General features: G+C 38.1%; 2 protein-coding genes across 4 annotated transcripts in view; one reads left to right on the forward strand and one right to left on the reverse strand.

The window, feature by feature from the left end:
- On the forward strand, positions 1–18,439 carry TRPV3 (transient receptor potential cation channel subfamily V member 3). The gene is made up of 17 exons (XM_075113500.1): positions 1–152; positions 3,500–3,604; positions 5,250–5,336; positions 6,069–6,226; positions 6,890–7,066; positions 7,273–7,413; positions 7,867–8,147; positions 8,902–9,078; positions 9,862–10,020; positions 10,487–10,588; positions 11,156–11,229; positions 12,190–12,355; positions 12,958–13,024; positions 13,400–13,671; positions 14,513–14,625; positions 15,277–15,347; positions 16,235–18,439. Exons 1-17 carry the CDS (start codon positions 34–36, stop codon positions 16,327–16,329), a joined length of 2,364 nt encoding a protein of 787 aa, XP_074969601.1. The 5' UTR covers positions 1–33; the 3' UTR covers positions 16,330–18,439.
- The window catches only part of ASPA (aspartoacylase), a 10,317-nt gene continuing 7,275 nt past the window's right edge, over positions 18,396–21,437 (reverse strand). For all 3 annotated transcript variants that reach the window (XM_075113496.1, XM_075113498.1, XM_075113497.1), the window contains 2 exons: positions 20,492–20,601; positions 18,396–19,960 (listed from right to left, as the gene is read on the reverse strand). In XM_075113496.1, coding sequence (XP_074969597.1) covers positions 19,748–19,960; positions 20,492–20,601 — 323 coding nt within the window. In that variant the 3' untranslated portion in view covers positions 18,396–19,747. The remainder of the gene's footprint in view (positions 19,961–20,491; positions 20,602–21,437) is intronic.

The following is a 21,437-nucleotide window of genomic DNA, read 5'->3' on the forward strand; positions in this document are numbered from 1 at the left end:
TTAAGTAACTGTGAATCCACCTACTGCAGAAACATGATTAAAGATAACAACGAAATTATTCCACTAATGGGCAAGAAAACAAATCCGTCTGGTATTCCCCCTTCAAACCAGCAAGAGAAAAAGCCGACTGAAAGCACCCCCACCAAGAAAAGGTAGGACTTTACCTCAGTCTAAAACACTAAAACTCCCTGTTTTATCTCTTCGGGTAGATATTTGCACTGAAGTATTGCTAACACCTTTGTTCACACTGCATATATGAAAGAGAGACCTGATGAACACAAGGTGCCTTCAAAGAAAATATGCTTATGCTGTTTGGAAGCGGAACAGTATCCTGGTTAGGTAGGCATGTGACATGCTTACCCGAACGGTCAGATACTAACCCCCACCCTAGAGACATCAGGCTCATGCACCAGTCATTTAAGTTTGTGCCTCCTGTCAGCCGGGGTTTCTGCATCCACTCTATACGCCCATATAAGCTCACAAGAACGTGGTCTGATGATGGTCAGTGTTTCAGCAGGCGAAGGTAGAGTGATCTTTTTAAAGAGATCACGTGGCAGGGTACACCGGGTTTTATGTGAGATGCTGGCCTGAAGAAAGGGAGCCTTTCAAACTTAGCCTCACATGGGAACGTGACAGGTTATGGAGAGCCAGAAGTGAATTAAAAAATGAAGGCCGGGAGAGCAGGAGGTTTGAAAAATCCCATCACAAACAGAAATCTGAATTCACTCTATTTTTCATTATTCTGATTAACAAGACTTCTTTATTATTTTATTTTATAAAATATTCACTTTCATTCATAATTTATGCTAGAGAATTAATGCAAGGATTAAGGGTTTGGATTTATTATGAATGGGGAAATATAGGCAGTAGCTCATCCCTGATACTATGCTATTGAAGTCAACTGAGTTACTGTAGAGCAAGGATGAATTTTCATTCATAAACTTTTCACTCTGTGGCTAATTGCTAGCTATTACGGCAGTGTTTGAAACTCTGAAGGCCTAGGCAATTGCCACTTTTCTGGCATTTATAATTCTTAATAATCAGAGGAATCACTTTCCACAGAAATGGTGTCATTAGTTATTTGAGACCCACTGCCTGGGTGGCCCAAATTGTCCTTCTGTCATTAAATTCAGAAAGAGAATCTCTTTGGTTGCATAAAGGGGAGAGGAGATGTCTGAACAGCTCACAGTACATGTAGTACTTCAAAGAGGAGCAACTTCGTGGAAGATTGGGTAGTTATAACAAATACTGGCAAACACTACCCCTCAGTTACTTAAGCTTATATCTCTCATTCAGTTTTTGGTATCAGTAACAGTAACCTTGGGGTTTTTCCCACCTCTCAACCAAGAGCTCAGGGTGTGACCAACAACATTCCTGTAATATAAGGACTGAAGATCATGTGAACTTTAATGCAGAAGTTTAACGTGTTCTATTAATTATATGTTTCTATGCTGCCGTAATTCTGTTGCTTCAAAATGCTTCCTTCTACTGTGCCACTAAGCAGCCAGTGCACCTCCGTGGGTGACATTTCTCACTTGACAAAATGCACTGGCGATATTCACTTTCTGAAAAGACAAGGACTTCCCCTTCTTGTAGGTCCTGGTATTTGAGTGGACTAAAAGTGTATAATTAAGTACAGGAAAACCAACAGGCAGGTTGGGTGGAGTGCTGCCAACGCTGTCAGAGACTGATCACGCTTGTGGGCAGTGTTGCTAGTGTGCACCATGGCCACGTATGCACTTGGGTATTTGTTGGCAATTATCCACCTGCCTTGCATGGTGGCTTTTGGGGGGTTTTTCTGTGTGTTTGGGTTTGTCTTTCCTCTGCGGTATCCCCAGATAACACACCTGCCAGGATAAGTTAGGTGTGTCAGCCTCCAAAATAGGGCCCACTTCATATCTGCTGTACATCTATTGGATGGCAAAATCTTCAGCATGTACACACTGTTGCTGAGCCAAGGGCAGGTGATAGGGTCCAGCAAAGCCTAGAGTGGCACTTCTGCCTTTCTGGAGGTCCACTGTGACCTCCAACAGCTGTATGCCTGTTGGGACAGCTCCTGCACATCATGGTCAGTGCAAAAGAGCTGTATGAACCCATTATTTTTGTACTCCTTCATCTCTGACAAGTCCAGACCCCAGCAAAACAACAGTGATTTACAGCAGCTGTGAATCTGGTGAGTGTGGCAGAAGTGATGGCAGTGGTCCTGTTTCTGTCTCGGTTTTTCCTGTACTCTGAAAAGCATCCCTTGCTTAAGTAGTTTCAGGGACGCTGTCCTGCTAACCAGAAGTGGCATTCTACTTGCTGCCTGCTTAGAATACATTCAGAGGCACATCTCAAATGTTAAAAGGTCATATATGTTTAAACAACCACATACAGAGAAATAACACTTGGATCACCACGCCGTTGCGAAATGAGATGAACCTGGGCCATTACATCATGCTATTTTTAGCAGATATCAACAGGTTGTTCAGTAGTGTCCTAATAATATACTGCATTTTAGCATCAGTATGTGTACTTTAATTCAACAGGATTCTTTAGGGAGATGCTGTCAAAAGAAAGAATGAATATCCTCTGGAATAAACCATAAATATTAGGTGAATTGGAAACATTTTCCAGGTGACTACTGGATCGTTTTAGACATGTAAGACAGTTTCTGAACAATGAACAATGTGGAAGTCGCTACATCCACTACAAAATCCTGTCTTTGGTGAAATGTAGCAATGTTTTAATGAGATTGCGTAATACCAAGCCATTGATTTTTGCCTCCCAACTCTGCAGGATTTTAAAGGGTGAAATCTTCCTATCCTTCTCCTATGTAGAGAGATAATATCTCTCCTATAAATAGGGAAAAGAAATAGTTAAATGTCATGCACTGATTGGCAGGGTTACACATTCAGTACTGGATGGTAGAAATGCCTGATGTCATTTAACATGTGACCTTTCAAACTTTCGGATTTGATGATTATCGCTGCTGATGGGTTTGAAATGATTCATTCTGATGGCTCCTGGCTGGAGAAATGGGGACTAGAATGCAGTCGATTAAAAAGCATATGTGTGTGTGTGTGAATGCATACATGTATGGCTGTTCAATAAACGTCTGGTGTTGCATTTAGCTGCTTGCACAGAGGTTGGATGCAAGGCTGCTTTTAGGCTGCTGGCATAGCTCCTTAGACATGTCAGGATCTGATGCCATGTATCCTAAAAATATCCAGGGATCTTTTGACCATCTGACAACATGATAGTGCTGGGCACAGTGTTGGAGGTTGGGATCCCCTCAGGGGAAAGCATACAAGCCTCTGTTCCAGCGACCTCTTAGGTATAATGCCAGAAAATATAAATTGTCAACCCTGTCCTAGGCACATACATAGAATCATAGAGTCGTTAAGGTTGGAAAAGACCCTTAAGATCATCAAGTCCAACCAACATGTAGTGCTTTGTTTAGTTTATGGTTGAGCTTGCTTTTTTTACTAATATTTTTTAAATGCGCTGTGTTCAACAGTTCACACTTTTTTCTGGAGATTGATGGGTTTGAAAGCAATGCAACTCCAAATAACACGTCTCCCCCTGTGTTTTCAAAACCAATGGATTCAAATATTCGTCCATGGTAAGTTATAGATGCATATGCAATGGTCATACTGCAAATATATCTATTTTCTTTTCAGCAGCTACTCCTTATTTCTCTTTAGACTTCAGAGCTAAAATTTCACGTGGCTTTTCCTAGCTATTGGTCACTTCAAAGACAGAACTCCATTGGAGGTCAGTTGTTGCTAGATGACTTATCTTTGAGTTTATTTACTGCTGTCATTACACTGAATAAATCAGGCCTCAGATGTGAATAAATTTAAAATCACTACTGTCTTATTTTTTTAATCATAGCTTCTTATTTATGATACGTTAAGACAAACTCCATGCACCCGTTTGTATTTTCTATGGCGTGAGGACCACAGCTTGATTTAGCAAGCCCTTTTCCCAGCTATGTGCTGACATCCTCCCTCTGTTGCCCATTAACAATCAAACAACACGAAGATGCTGAGTCTGAAATATTTCAAGGCAGTTATTTATGCTGAATGAATAGAGAAAAATTATGACTGGGAAGAATGCACTTAATTTTTAAAAGTTTGTGGGGTGCTAATAGGCAATAATTATGGATAAGGGAAATATGCATCAAATCTAGCATAAGCCCAAACCGGCCAAATATTTTTGTGTCTGATGGACGTCTGGTCAGCTTTTTGGAATTAGCTGACGGTCTTATTTTGGTTTCAGAGGAAGAGGTATCCAAATTTCTCCCCCTCCTTCAGGGGCAGACTTGCACAAGACACACATACGCTTTGTCACCAGATTCCTCACAGTTTTCTGCAGATAAGTCATGGACTGAATAAGAATGGACTCTGAGCTACCAGCTGTATTTCAAAAGGAAGGGAATATCTGCAGAGCAATGCTGAATCCTTGCATTACTGTCCATACATCTGTTTTGTCAATAACTAATAGTTCAGGCTCCCTAAGTTATTAACCTGAGGTAGTTCATAAAATCTGAACCTTATAGAAAACAAAAATACAAGTAAGGAAAATTATAATAAATTCATTTTTAAGTCAGATCTGCTTTTAGAAATGTCTGGAAATGATGTACAGCGATTACAAAATAGCCATGCCATTTAAATCCTTTAAATTGATTACCTAAATATGTAGTTAGTGCCCAGCCCTCAGTTTCTTTTAGCTGAAGCTTCCATTCAAGTCAGCTGCAAAATGCTCTGGAGTTGCCTACAGTGTACCGTGTAGTAAATCCTGAGGTAAATTACTTTCATTGTGTGCTTGCAACCCATGTACGGTTACTGATTTAGCACTTGTTTTGTGGCAGATGACAAATTAAGCATGTGAAAAGGAAGAGAATGTAAGCTTCAAGCATTCACGATGATGCATAAAAAGCAATGAGCATGGGAAAAAAAACCCAAAACTTCCCACAGTTTCAGGATCTGTAAGGAAATATAACGTAGTAAAGCACAAAACAGGTTGCTTTCCTAATGATTTTCTAAATATAATAAAATCCTGTGGGTGTCTTCATTTTTGCCACTCACTTTAAAATTCACGGGGGAGGTAAAATGATAGAATTAAAAAGCACAATGTCAGATCAGACTAATTTCAGCTCTACTGTAGGTACTGCTTCCTAGTATTGACTGATTCCTCATGCAATTTGCTAAAATGTCTTCCAGTACCTTCCTGACTTAGTGCTTATGCCTTTCTGTTTTCTGTAGTGCATCTGGAAATGGGGAAGATATGGATTCCCCACAGTCTCTTCAGGATGACGCGACTGAGTATAGCCCTAATGTAGACAGTTGTTGGTGAGTGGAGACGTGAACTATTTCTTAGTACATTTCTGATGAGTTAAGTCTATGATAGGGTAGATATTACCTGTTTTAGGAATAAGTTCATATGTGTATGTGCATTTCTGATTCTTCAATAATTAAGTTTTGAAATAGAAAACCTCTAACCTCTGCTTTTCTCAAATCTCATATTTAGTGTGAGGATTCTTCATGTATAACGTGTGTTTCCTAGATGACAACACAGGACCTAAACACCACGCACAACTAGGCACGAGCTAGGAGTATTTCTGACCATGGGATGCGGGGGAAGGATATTAAATCATTCATATTCCAGAATAATGTATGATCAGGAAAGTTGTTTAAGAAGACGTGAGGTTAAAAATTATCTTCTGCTCTGAACGGAATGGGTGCGGCTGGAGTGCAGCATCAGGGAACTTCAGGCACCAAAGCCAGTGAGTTGTGGACAGATTAGAGACGTATTTCTTAGCCTTAGTTCTAGAAGAATGGATAAACTGGGGAAAATGCAAAACAAAATCACTTGGAAAATGTACATTTTTATTATAAAAACCCTACCAACAGCCGCTTATCTGCAAATAAGCAATCTGCAGAAATATTTTAAGATCCATGCTGATGTATACGGAAGCAGGACAGGCATATGTAGTCTGGGCAAGTAGTTGTATTTCTTTTTATGTAGAAAATCAAACACAGTACACTGAATCAGTGATTTCATTATTATTTCTTATAATTCAGTGCTAACATATCACAAGGACCTGAGCAGACCAGTGCTCGGAAGAAGTTGAAAAAATACATATTTTGGGCGGTATCTGAGGGGAATATAGAAGAATTGCAATGTCTGCTCGCAGAGCTGAAGGAACGGTCAAACGCTTGTACAAACATGACTGTGCCAGGTAAGCTGCGGAGTTACCTGAAGGAAGATTGTTTCCTCTTCTGGCAGCATGTGTGTAGTCCAAAACTGGGAAATATCTCTGTGCAACAGCTACTTGCCTGTGAATTTGCAGTCACTTGTTTGCAATGTACTGTATGTCACATTTCCTACTTCTAAATGAAAGCTTAAGGTATTCCATCAGCCACCTCGTGCTGCCTCCGAGACAACTCTGGGGAGTATTTGTCTCCCACCTATGACACGCAGAGGGTCTATATGCGCTGTGTTCCCATAGCTATACCTAAGCTAGCCTTCTGCAGCATGAGACTCAAAGCTGACCTCTCTTCAAACTGCAGTCAAATGGCAGTATAGACAGGGCTTGTGATGGGTGCAGCAAGGTAGAACAGGCAGGGAAGTTAGGGAAGGGTTCTGGGTCTGTCTGGAGTTGCCATGGCAGTGGGATGTCCGAAAGAGAAACTGTGTGCGTTGGCTACCTTATCAATTAGTACCACATCTCCGACTGCATCGTCTCACAGTGTATACATAGCTCAAATACAAAGTGAATAGGATGGAGTAAATCTTTGGCAAATAATTTATGTTCATATATATCCCTTAGGTTCCACCCCTAATAAACAAAAATTAGAATGATTTTCCATCCGCTTGAATAAATAATGATTCACTCTTGTAGATTATCTGATGAAAAAATTCACAGCTGTGGATACCGGCAAAACTTGTCTGATGAAAGCTCTGCTGAACATCAACGAAAACACAAAAGAGATCGTGAACGCGCTACTATCCTTTGCAGAAGAAAATGGTATTTTGGAGAGATTTATCAATGCAGCGTACACGGAAGAGGCATATAAAGGTATTGCCATCTGATACCAATTTCAGGTATATGGTTAAATATACCATCCATGAAAGTAACATTTTCTTCAAACACTCTAATGATGGTTTAAATTCCTAAAACAACTTTTATTCGTGATCACTGGTGCCATCCATTGTGAAATGTCATTAGTGTTCTCTCATGTGCTTAAGAGATTCGATGCTAAATACCTGTGTCTGTTGTTTCAGGCCAGACAGCTCTGAATATTGCCATTGAAAGGAGACAATATGAAATAACTCAGAGCCTTATAGAAAAAGGAGCTGATGTCAATGCTCATGCCCAGGGTATTTTCTTTAATCCCAAACATAAGCATGAAGGCTTTTACTTTGGTAAGTGGAAACGCAATCTCTCTGGAAGAGTTAGGAAGGAATACCCAAACAATTAAGACAGTATGGAAGGCAGGCAAGTGTGACTCATTTCTGTAGCTAAACCTACATCAGAAAACTCACATCACAAGATACAAAAATGACTTAGTACCTTTTGTAAAAGTAACTTGCCAGAGTGCAATGTATTATAGACACTCAGAAATAACTGTAAAACGTTTACCAAAAAAATTGTAGATGTGGAATGGCAAACAAAATGTAACAAATCTGATTCTGAAGATTTTCTCCAAATGATATTTTCATGCAAATTAAGCTATTATAAAACAAGAGTGAAATTCAATGCAACCAATATGTAAATGCGCTTCATATATTAAGATGCTTAACACAGTCACTTTTCTTATAATATGATTTGAATGCTTGTAATGTAATGTGTTCATGGTTTATTTTATCGTTTTGTAGGTGAAACTGCACTGGCATTAGCTGCATGTACCAATCAACCAGACATAATTCAACTGTTAATGGACAATACCAGGACTAATATTACTTCTCAAGATTCCAGAGGAAACAATATCCTCCATGCATTAGTCACTGTGGCAGAGGACTTTAAAACCCAGAATGACTTTGTAATCAGAATGTATGATATGATTTTGTTGAAAAGTAAAGACAGAAATTTGGAAAAAACAAAGAATAAGGAGGGTTTGACACCACTGCAATTAGCAGCAAAAACTGGGAAACTGGAGGTGGGTATTGTTTCAGTAGCACTTAAGAGAAATTAAGTATGGAGAAAGAGTCAAGGCCAACTACGTACTTAGATGTTAGTGCTCTGACATGTAGTTTTCCACGCTGGTTATGCGGTACTGTGTATCAGTAGTATTTGGTGAGCTAATCTTGTTCAAAATACAAGCAAATATTTCTATTGCAATGTTGCTTCTACCCTCCATGGTTTCCCTCTAACAACCCCTCTCTGTATGAAATACCCATGCTGTTTGAAAACAGCCTTGCAAACCCTTCTGTTGTACAGAAACTCAGAAATTCTGCATTTATTACAATGCTGCATTTATACAATATCCAGTCTTTGAATTATTTCAGAAAAGTCTCAGAACTGCTCTGTTATGCTGCTGTAGAATTTGGCTGTCACGTAGATACTACAATACAACTGTATTGTAGTAAAGAACTGACAATGGGATAATTTAGAAAGTAATTCCGTAAGTTAAAGGAAGATGTAAATGTGAACGTATGGAAAATTCTGCTTTCATCCTTTAGAAAAATGTCTCTGACAGAAAATGCAGAGGCATTAAAAATATTGTATTTATTTCCTAGAGGTCTGTGATCTCTCACACCGCTTACTGAGTAACAGAATTACAAATACATTGAATTGCACTACTGTAGAAAATGTGATTGTTAAAAGGTAGGGGTTTTGTCAAGCGTGTATGTGTGCTTCCCCTTTCCCATGAAGAACGCATCTGCTTACAAATGATTCTGTTAATGTTTTAGATTCTGAAATACATCCTGAGCAGAGAGATAAGAGATAAGCCTAATAGGAGCCTGTCAAGAAAATTCACAGACTGGGCTTATGGTCCTGTTCAATCTTCTCTTTATGACCTGACAGAACTAGATACCACCGCAGACAATTCAGTACTGGAAATTATTGTCTACAATACAAATATTGGTGTAAGTTAACTTTTTCTAAAATATATAGATTTTGTAGCAGGGCACTCATTTCAGATGTGTTAGCCTATACATTTGACTGAATTACTTGTAAATGGTAATTTTTGGTTCTCAGTTTTGTATCAGGAGCAAGATGACTTTTTTACGTCTGTAGATTGTCAACTGTCAGTGAATTCAGCTCCTGAAACACTGGCTAGGCATTTTGGGACTGTTTTTTCTACATTTGAAGAGTTAATTTGCCTTGCATAGGACCATAAATATGGCCCAGGTGGTCAGACCAAAGCTAGTGTCCTGTCTCTGTGCAGTGGCCAGTAGCAGCAGCCTAAGATAGTGCATTAGAACAGGGCAAGCAAACGGAAATTCTTTACGAGAATACTCTGCCTAAAGTTATAAACTTTCCTTAGCAGGTATGTATTTTAGGCATTTAGGAAGGAATGTTCTTTATCACAGAACGTTAGCTTTCCAAAGCCAGAATTTTACATTTGCTAAATTCAAATACTGCCATCAAACTTCTGCAGGAAGCAAGACCAGAAGTTCACTTACCATTTTGGCTCAGTCAAAACTTACCAGAGTATGGCAGGTTGTCCCAGCATGAGTCAGAGTTGTCCCATCGTATCTTGTCTCGTGAGGGTCTGACATATATCATGTGTCAGGGTCTGAGCATAGATGTATTTCTAGATCAGCAAGGAAAGATACTGTATGAAATGCAGAAAATACATGCCTGAAATGATCTCAGTTTCCTTAGAGGTGGCGAGTTCAAATATAATTGGTTTTTTTTCCCTACAGAATCGTCACGAAATGCTGACTTTGGAGCCTCTGAACTCACTCCTGCGAATGAAATGGAAGAAGTTTGCACGACACATGTTTTTTATGTCATGTTGTTTTTATTTCCTATACAACATAACACTAACATTAGTTTCCTACCACAGGCCTAATGAAAAAGAAGTGAGTAGAGCAACTTAATCTCAGCAAATTTTACTGCTTTAAAATGCAAGAGTATTCCCTGAATTGTATTTAAAATGCTAAACTAAAAACAGATATCAGAATGTCTGGCTGTAGTGAGACCAGGTCCTCCCGCATCAGGTCTTTGTACCTGGAAGGAAGAGCAGCAGGAATACAGGAGGTCTGCGTTTTGTGGAAGGGACCCAGAATACAAATGCATGAGACAAAGACAGGTAGTTAAATTTCTAAGAGTGTGGGGAGGAGTTTTTTGTTTTTCTTTTAAGAAAGATACTTCTGGCACTTCAAATATACACACGGGGCTGATTCTGTAAATTCACCATGAAGAAAACTCTCAGTGAAAGGGAAGAAATATGGTGCCCAGAGAGTTATGTACATGAGGCTTCCTGTTACTTTGCCTTTTACCCTTCAGGGGTGGAACTGAGTCTTTCATTTTGCACCTCTCTTACAGGCTCCACCTTATCCACTAGCTCTAACACGTGGTGTGGGATGGCTGCAGTTACTGGGACAGGTGATGGTTATGTTAGGAGCAATATTTTTAGCCATAAAAGAGGTAAGACTTTAATAACAACTGCATAACAAAATAGGAAAGAACTTCTCAGGATCTATGAATACACTGATGATGATCTTGGAAATATGTTTGGAATATCTTTATATGTGTAATGTCTAAAAGTCTTTGGTACGATACATCGCTTATTCAGGATGACCAGGAATATATATTTGAATATTACTGTATTGCTCTGGGAAGCAAATATCAGGGTTTTTTCCTTTCAGATTCTCAAAACAGATTTTATATTTGTATAACATCGATGTTGTCAAATTACTGGCTTTAAGGACACTGTTGAATTAGAAGTTGCAATGGGGGAAAAACCCAGGGTATAATTTTTACCATATACTCTAAGTATTAATGTAAAACAGTAACTAACTGTTAAATTATGCCAGAAATTTAAACTTTGAAGTTGCAGCCCTATAAAAAGATTAATTCTGGAAGTTGTCTTATCAGTAGACTGATTTTTTTTTTTTTAGATGATGAACTTCAATGAAATTAGTTTGAAAAATCAACTTTGAGACCTGCTTTCTCTTACTACCATTTCTGTATTTTATGTATCCATCTACCTAGAGTGTAGCCATCTTTCTGCTTAGGCCCTCAGACCTGCAGTCAATTCTCTCTGACGCCTGGTTCCACTTTGCATTGTAAGTCTGTCACGCATGTATTTTATGCTATATATAAAATGTTTATCTATCTCATGGCCGCAGAGAAATGTACTCCTGTAGCAGATGCTCAGTTTTTCTCTAGGTTATCAGGTTTCAGAGGGATGGACATAATCTTACACGCAGCTTTTCTGTAACGCACACTGATGGTTGTGCGGGTTGGTAACGATACTGGGGGCTTATGTGCACACACCGGATTTTTTCCAAAGCACAGCCCTGTCTTTACCTTCTCCTGATGCCGTAGCTCTTTAGAGCTGTATATAGAGAAATGTGTTTAAGAAACCTGGTCAATAAACCAGATATAGTTTCTCAAGTCCTTCAGGAAGGAAAAACAGCATAAAGCTGGTTCAGCTGGCTGATGAGAGTATCCCATCAGCTGGCCTAGATAAAGCACAGATGATTCCCTCTCATTTCTAGCATGACTGTAGGATCAATAAAGACAGAGGTGACTTAACTCTACCTTTCTTCCTCCTCCTACAACCGCACTGATACCAATCTTGTGCTGCCAAGAATCTGGTCTACACACTATCACAGCACATCACGTCTTCTACTAGTGTCTTCCTTGTTAATGGAAAATCTGTAATGGTTCTAACGACTCATTAAGCTCAAGCTTGAATTAAATGGCTTCAAAGATACTATTAAGAATTCTTAATGTCTTTGTCAGCAAAATCTGCACTGACCAGTTATTTTGGGGAGAATAGTTCACTTAAAGTAAACTTTAATAAATATAATCCTAATATGTTAATGTCCTTATACTACCTGTACCCATCTATATTATTGTTCAGCTACAATGGTAATGTTCATGGGGGAGAACACAATGCAGTATGAAATCAGAATTGAAGCATAAGAAGCAAAGTCATCTTGTTTTCGTATTTTTCCATGATGATGTTGGTTTTGTGCTAGTAATTTCCCTTTTACATACATGTGTTTGTTTTTTAACAGTTTTATACAAGCTTTGCTTGTGATCTTCTCTGTCTTTTTGTACTTGTTTTCCTACAAAGAACACCTCGTGTGTCTTGTTTTGGCAATGGCCCTAGGATGGGCTAACATGCTCTATTTCACCAGAGGTTTCCAGTCCATGGGCATTTACAGTGTTATGATTCAAAAGGCAAGTTTGTTTTGTTTTGTTTTACCTGCCTTGTTATGATGCTTGTTATTATTACGATGATTATTATGATACAGTCCCAATCAAGCATATTCAGCAATTAAGGTGTATTTTATAGTTCATATTGAAATTTCTTCAGTTTATACGTATTATTTCAGCAGAAACTAGTTTATACCTTAAAGTTAACATTTTATTATATTAAATTAAAGTTAACATTTTATTATAGTAAATATGTAAGTAACTCGTGGTTTTTCAGCTAATGTAGTTCTGCTATTTAATTGCATCACATGCTGTAACGCCGACATTGTACAGAGTTAGTCACCCCTGGGAGGACACAACACACCAGGCTCTCAGTCATGAGATAAAGAGTCAGACCTAAATCTTCTCTGGGTTTCTCACTGAGGCTACAACCAGTTTGCTTAAAGAAAGCAATCTGACACTCTAGTGTGCACCACACCTATATATGCATATACATACATAGGTATATACGTATATGTATATTACATATACATGTACCACACATTAATACATATCCCTGCAGAAGTCATAAGCATAAAACTAGTTCTCAATTTTAATTTCTGATAAATATTTAATTTAAATTTTAGGTCATCCTGCAAGATGTGATAAAATTTTTAGTTGTCTATATCGTGTTTTTGCTGGGATTTGGTGTAGGTAAATATCACTGGAGAAAAGCACTGATGCTCTGTGTGAGTAAAAATTTTAGCATTCTTATGACTAAGAACCCAATTGTCATGATGAGAGCTGCTGTTGGGGTTTCTTCTGGATATTAAAAAGCCAAGTTTAGAGATTTAAACTGTCTAGAGACTGTCTGAACAGATAAGTAATTTGTCTCTTGCTCCGTTGCCTGCCATTTCATTTGGACATGGGGTCTTTCTGCTTCGTGGTAACCTCTCACCTTGCTGCTGCTGTGTGTGTCGCTGGGCAGCTCCAGCTCTTTATTAAGCTCTGCATTTTGACTTCTGTAGGATAAAATGCCATGTAATAGAGCATTATTGTGATTAAAATTTTCTTATGCTTTCTTCTCAGCTCTTGCTGCATTGATTGAAACTTGCCAAGATGGCAGTGAATGCCACTCCAACAGCAGCCTGGGACCTGTTCTGATGGATCTCTTCAAGCTCACCCTAGGACTGGGTGATCTGGAGATCCAGCAAAATTCAAAGTATCCTGTGCTGTTTCTTCTGCTCCTTATAACTTATGTTGTGTTGACTTTTGTTCTTCTCTTGAACATGTTGATTGCATTAATGGGAGAAACAGTGGAAGATATTTCTAAAGAAAGTGAGCACATCTGGAAGCTCCAGGTTTGTTTGAGATAGTTTGCTTAGCGAAGCATAGATGCAGCGGCTAAAATCTTTGCAGCTGCACCTATGGTAACTTATCACGCTGACAGACGGGCTTAGCTATGAACAAGGATAATGCCCATTCATATATGTGTACAAATAATGTAAAGAAGATTACTATTAGGCTATTGTTAATTCTGAATTTATCACAATTATCCTAAAGGTAATCTTATGGCTCAGACTTTCAACCTCACACACTGTCATATACCTTTATGACTTTCTTTCCCCTTGGTGCGTCAGGAGGAAGGTGTGTTTCATTATCTGCCCAGAATCTGTAACACAGCATGCTCGGCTATTCCACCCCTCGAGCCTGAGCAATGCACGAGTTCATTCCAATTTCTCATACCTTATCCAAGCCTGGTCTTTTACCAAGGCTAGACAGCCCTGAGTCCCAAGCTGACACTGAGAACATACTCGTAATTAGGATGGGAGCTGCTGTCTGTGGTGGGCAGCATCCCACTACAGGTTTTATGTATATCCCCGTGGCAGGGTGTTGCATGAAGGTGTGTTAGTGTTAAGCCCTAAATACTGAGTCTAGAGCGAGACTTCTTGATGCTTCTCTGAGTATGCCTTCTGCGGTGGGGCTAACTAGAGAAAGTTGGGGGCTCCCTATTTGCACATGCCAAATAACAACTGGCATGCCATGTTACTTACTGTTGTTGGAATCAGTGTTGGTTATGGGTGGTGGATGGAGGCATGACCTGTTTTAATGAAACATGGAGCCTGCAGACTGGGTATGCTATGAAAGCAGACAATTTTGGATATAGTTAACCATACTCGTGTTGCTATTTATTGTTAATAGAGAGCCAGAACTATTTTGGAATTTGAAAAATTCTTACCAAAATGCTTGAGGAAAAAATTCCAACTGGGAGAACGGTGTAAAGTGGCTGAAAATGACACCAGGGTGTGTTTAAGGTAAAGCAAAGCTAGACTATTGTGCTATCAGTTTGCTCTGTATGTTTTTTCAAGGTTATTTCTCCTCAAAAGCCTCTTTAAAATATTTCTACATCTCTACAAATTATATTGGGTGTACAGAAATCCAATTTGTTTTTTTTCAGTTGTAACCAATTGCTTAAAACGGGGAAAATGTACAGGTTTTTTTATGTAGACAATTTTTTGGCGAGAAAACAGATTTTCAACTTCCTATGTTTTTAATGTACAAGTATCAAGTCTGCAGTAAATGTCCTTTGTCATAATCTCCTGTGTTTGCTTAAAATTAATTAGATTTAAGGTGATTGCTAATTGGTGATTACCATATTAAAGAAAATATTACTATGCTGTTTTATGAAAAATACTTAAATATTTAAGGTGCGTTTCAAGACTGTACTCATAATGTGTGAAATTATAAAGTAGTTGTAAGTATTATTCTCATCTTCATACAGTACCTAACACTGCAAAAGGCATTCAGCCTTATCAGGCTAAATAAAAACATTCTCCTAGCAAAGCAGGTGGTGATGGGAAAGTGTGGCAATCCCAAGGAGGAGGAAAGACATAAACGGGGAAGCGCAGCTATGTAGCTGGGAGACAATGCATGCTAATAACACTACTTATATATGATATAAACAGGATTAACGAAGTGAAATGGACCGAGTGGAAAACACATGTTTCATTTATTAATGAAGATCCAGGGCCAACAGGTACTACAGAATTTTACACCGCCATATATGTGAAATTGTTTTTTTCTTAGAAATGCTTTGATATAGTTTTATACCTTTTAAAAATATAAGCTCTCGTAATCTACATGTTCAATCTCACTTCACTGCTAGGGAAACTCATGCTAATATGGTAGGTGGTGTTAAATTATTTTTAAAGATTTGCAGAGAGGGCTGGTTACAAACTCTCATTACTTACACCTTGGCACCAAATCACGGTTTATTTTTCTCTAAGCAGTTATGCTTGATGTAAGTTTTACATTCTCTTATGGCACTGGAATGGCAAAAGGCCGGAGAACTTCTTAATAGACAGAAATACTCTTTTGAAAAAATTGTCATAAAGTACATTTAGTCCATAAATAGTTACACGTAGGATTGCAAAATCTGGCAAGAAATCAGACTGATTCCACCTGACAGTAGCTCTAGTCTGCTGATTTTAACCCTAGAACATGCATGTTTATGTTTTGCAATACATATTGGATGACAAACTGCCCCTTGTGAATGTTGACGAGGAAATTCAAGATACCCATCTGCTGACAGTGTTGGAAGTGTAACAGAGACATGACCTAACTCGGAGGTGTCAGATGTCCTTCTGGCAGCAGGCGTCAGATTTTACCATAGGGGCATACGAGGACCTGGAAGGCTTGTTCTGAAGTCAATTAGCGTTTGTGTTGCTCAGTAGAATGATCTCGGTCATAATGAAAAGGGGTGGACAGAAAAGTTTCTGTGTAAGATATGGTAGTAAACTGCCAACTTGCTATTTAAATAAACACATCGTTTTTTTAAAACAAAAAACCAGGTGTGCAAAACTTTGATCTTGCCTATACAGTTCCTACCATATCCTGTTTTGTTTATAATGCATTTTTTTGCAGATCCAAGCAAAGTTCAAGATAATTCAAGAACTAATAGCAAAATCACCCTGAATACGTTTGAAGAAATGGATGATTTGCCTGAAACTTCTGTTTAGTGGTCCTGTCTCTGACATGTGGTCGTTCTGAAGGTTAAAAGCATCAGCAGTGGATGCTGAAAGCTTTGTTGGTGTTTTGGACAGCTGGAACCAGCTGGAACGCAAACTTTCAGTGACATGGTCTGATGACTTTAACCCATTTAATCAGGGCAGCTAAGCTAAAATAAACTGGACTATTTCAGTGGTTCAATTTTGAGCCTCTCAAAAAGCGTTGCTGTCCAAGTTTGTGTGATGCTACTCAAACTTGGCTCTAGACTTTTTACTGGATAAAAAAGGTCAAATGTGAGATATTTCTTCCTTTTGTGGAAAATGAAGATCGTTGTGATCCCAGTCGGCTGTTTTTTGGAATCTCTAACTCATGAGAAACATTTTGTACGCTGAAAAAAGTTAAGTTCTTGTCACGGAGAAAAGAAAGGCATTTCATTTCTGAAGACTACTAAGTGAAGTATGTTATTTTGAATTAATGTTCTGGATACATTTGAAGCTTTTGTGTTGACTGTCAGTGTTACTGGAGGCTTGATCCCACAAGTTGGAGCAAGCCTCTCTAGGTCTCATTAGCTTTGCCTGATCTGTTTTTCCTGTATGTAATCCTGAGGGTATAATGTGGTGTTTACTGCTTTTTATTTACTGCTATGTATATATCCCTTCCCGTAAAATAATAGGGCAGAAACATAATTCATGGTGGAGAATATTTCCCAGTTTGCTCCAGTCACAAGGTCTTCAGTTTTCCTACTCAGCTTTTCCGTGCTGTTTCATCTTGCTGCATAAAAAAAGTTATCACATCAGAAGTTCTCTGAGTTTAAAAGTAAATTAATTTCTATGTTCAAATGCTTCAGGAAAATAAGTCATTCCCAAAATTAACAAAGTTAGTTAAATGCAATGCAATTGCAGACTTCTAAAGCTTTTTTTTTTTATTCAGAGGACTACATAATGCATTTCTGTAGCACTTTTTATTTCACTACCTGGGATGACCTAGTATTATGAATTATATTTTTAGTTTTCTATTTTGTATGTGTATGTATAAAAAGAAATATTTGTTCTGTGTACTTTTAAATTTCAATTAATACATTGTGTCTTCAGTGTATGGGTTTTCCTCATATATATTCATTTGGTGCCTGTTTTAAAGGTGCTATTTAGGACTCAGGTGAATTCTGTTCTGTGTGATAATATGAATTGCATTGGATTCTTACAGCTAAGCCTGCTGTGGGCAAAATGATCCAAAAGACTTTCTTAACACAGAAGAGAGCGTGAGGGGACTCTCCAGCGGAAAGGATAGTGCAAAGCTATTTGCAGGGATGGCGAACACGGTTCTCGCTCCCCAACCGGACTTCTATAGATGCCGTATCCTGTTTCCTACCACGTACGGATGGGATCAGAAGGAAATCTTCAATTCAGTTATGTTTTTACAGGACGTAGGAATTTGAGGGGAAGGACATTTATGTGTATCAATAGACCAATGTAATACCTGAGCATTGTTTGGCCTTCTTAGGACATGTGACTATGAGGAAAAAAAAGCTCCTGTGGTCTTGAAATCTTTCATCTTTGCTAGTTAATTTTGCATTGAAACTGCCAAGAAAGAACATTGCCTTAGGACTCTGCAGTTCCGTTTTGGATTCTTTTGAGTGCCAGTTTTTGTACAAAATAAAAAAATACCTCTTCATGTATACTCAGGAACCAGAATAAACTCGCCTGCGCAGTCCACCGTGGTGCTGGGGGTAGACTTGTCACCAAAAACTAGTTCAGGTATCTCTGCGCTGTGCTGAGCTCATGCTGTAGGTGTAGCCATAAAATAGGCAAGGCACAAAAAAACCCGTAAGGGATGTGCTGTGCCAATGTCCGGGCACAAAACTGTATGATAAACCCGAGGAAGAAGCTGGGGGGTGTTTCTAAAAGTTCTTTGCCGAGAAAATCCCCTCCTTTTGTGGCCACAGATCCCTGCCAGATCACACACTGTCTCCTATCTCAAGGCTCTTATCAAGGACACTATGGATAATGACTAGAGCAGATAATTCTGTAGTTTTTATACAATGTTTATTTAAATTAAAGAAATAAAACTTGTAATTCAGTAAATTTTCCGTTCTGTGTTTTTATTTGATTACCATAGCAGTTACACAAAGCAAGGAAAAAAAGATTTTGGCTTAGCAGCAAATAAGGAAGATGTCACTTTTCAAAAGATATAATTGGGGGGTTATCTAGACAACAGATCTTTCAGTAAATAGCCAGTTATTGTATCCTTATGCAAAGTTCTTAATGTTTTCTCTATCCCCAATTATAGTCAAATATGTTAAAAGCAACTTTAGAAAATTAATTAAATCCCCATTTTCTTCTCTTTTTCAGCTGCTATGGCAAGCTTTCTCTCTACAGCTATGGAACAAATTGGTCTCAAAATTGAAAAGTCTCCCCGTATGGAATTATTCTTAATTTCCATTCTGAAATACTCAGGTACGGTTTGTGCGTGGCTCTTCTTCAACCCCTGAGTAATTACCTAATCCTGCTTCTCCACTGAGAACTTTTGGGGTACAGCAGTCGATTACAATTTTATTTGGAAAATGTTCCAAGCAGTAGGTGGATACATCCAGAAAGTTATAAAGCTATAAACTCATCTCCATTGCAACAGAAACTTTCTTCAAAAGCTTCCATGGGAAAAAGCACATCTTTTTCCTGAATTCGAATATTGCTCCAGTATGTTTCCGACTACTAGATACTTTTTGTCTTTAATGTTAAATCAGAAACAGCTTGCATTAATCTTGTAATACTTCAAATTTAGAAAGCTTTACATTTCATTTTAGTATATTTCTCAGAAATCATGTGTCTTTAGCTTATTTTGTATCTTCCTAAGTACAAAAGCAAACCCTAAGGTTGCCAGCTCAGCGCCATAGGGGTTAGTCACAAATGCAGACAATACAAAAGAACTTCAATATCCATATCCTCCCTGTTTCTCTCTCCCTAGCTCTCCCCCGTCTCACATTTTGAATGTTTGTCTGAGGAATTAGTGTCAAGGATCACGTCATTTTAAAAAGTGTTAGTTATTGGAGGTTTGGGGTTATAAAGTAGAAATGCTGTAATTTGTTAATATAGTAGAGTTTTGTGGATGAGCATCTTTCTATATGACACTGGATGTAAGTTTTATAGGCACTAACGCGTTTGCAGTACACTGTTTAATCATTATATGTAGCGTGAACTAACAAACTTCATAAAAATAATATTCTCTGCATCTATAGTAATGTATTAAAACAAGTAAACAATCATAATTAGCGTTAAGACAGTATGTTTCATCTTAAAAGTGCTCATCAATGTTAATTAAATTACAATTGAAAGTTAGATTCTGCATTTATTTATTCCATTAATTACTACCGAATTGCACAGGATTTCCCAGAGAAGAAATCCACTTTTTGTATTGAAAATCTGTAACAAGCTTTTAAGAAGTGCTCTGGTCTAAGACCAAGGCTCTGATGTGCTTTGCAGTGAGATTCATTTTCACTGTTTTTACAAAAGCTTGTTTCTTTTCATAGTACGCAGCTTCATTAATGAAGGTTGGGTAGACTGTACAGTCCCCTGTATATGCAATTACTTCTCCATCAAGAGTCAGAAATAGAGGATCGCCATTGTTCAGCGGCTGCCAGTCTTGATCCTTAGAGAAAGAAAACAGAGTATATTTACTTTCAAGGTTTTGTATATTTCATGTGATTTCTCAGTTTGTGCTCAATAGTTATATTCTTTACAGTTTATGGCAAAAGCTTTTAACAGAATTCCTTCTAACCTTCAGCATGCAATTCCAGGTTTCCGGCCCTTTTTTGCAGGCTTGTATGGAATTCACCGGTAAAGGTGAATTAAAAGGAAACTGCGTAAGCTTACAAGTGATTAAAAGCAAACCCTCATTTTAGAATACAAAATTAGATTTATATTTTAAGCTATCCTATTTCTTTTTTCTTTTCGGTTTTAAGTTCAAAAGTGGTGTTAGATTCAGTGATTCCCAAGTCCGTTACTGAAATACTCTGTCCTTAGTGACAGAACTTACTATAGGGAAGGTCTAAAGTATTCAATAAACCCTTTGGCAATATTGTCATTTTAAATATTTACTATTAAAATATGCTACAAAGCAGCAGAAGGAACACAGGATTGCTTCTAAAATGTCACAAAGGGAAACTATTGTAAAACTTACCTGCAGTTTAGGGTGAATAATGGCAACAACTTCATCATTCTTATTCCTGGGATAATCTACTTTCTCCATTATTTTAAAAACCTCAATTGTACATGGTGGAAATTCCTTTCCTAGAAAAGATAAATGTATTTTAACGTCAGAATGAACAACTGCCTGTTAAAAAAACACAATGCTTTATTTATTCTATTTAGAATGGCTTAAATCATTAGGTTGTGCCCCGTCAAAGTTTACACACTAGCGAGTAGCTCGTGTATCCTAAAAAATGTCTGGCTCCAGGTGTTTTGGCCCCTCAAAGCCAAGTTGCAGAAAGATTGTCCAGTCATTTACTGTAACATATGAAACCCACATCTAAATTTGGTGCTGAAATGTGATTTTTCACTGTATACTTAAAAAGATGTATTTTGTAGACGAAGAAATCAATGAAAGGCCTGTGTCCAACAGTGCTGCACAACACAGAATGGTACCAGTGCTAATTAATCCTTACCATTCCAGCACAACAAAGGAGATTCTGACATGCACAACTATATTCTTTTCCTTCTGCTTCTGAAAAAAGCCCACTGACAAGATGTAATCTTAAAGAATTTTAAACACCTATCTTTGTCAGTAGGTATTTTAGGTAGTACGCAGGTATAACAAAATATTACAAAATTTATTGACTTTAATTTTGGATAACAATGCACAGGAGGCATGTAAATGAAACACTTCTTTCTTGGTATTAACTTACGTATGTGCTCCATGTACATACTGCTATACAGATATTGTTAGCTAGTATTTCAGACTCTCAAAGCAACCGTAAGATGAAGATCAAGTATACTTTTTGAATCTTCACAAAGAGGAAATATCCTTAAAGCTCCCCAAAGGAGCTATCCAGGAATTCTGACTTTCTGACACCGCACTTAGGTGGTCTCAACCCTCCCTCCTTTTTACCCGTTCAACTGTGAAGCGT

The sequence above is a fragment of the Phalacrocorax aristotelis genome, chromosome 18 (genome assembly GCF_949628215.1).
Source record: "Phalacrocorax aristotelis chromosome 18, bGulAri2.1, whole genome shotgun sequence".
Classification (NCBI taxonomy): Eukaryota; Metazoa; Chordata; class Aves; order Suliformes; family Phalacrocoracidae; genus Phalacrocorax; species Phalacrocorax aristotelis.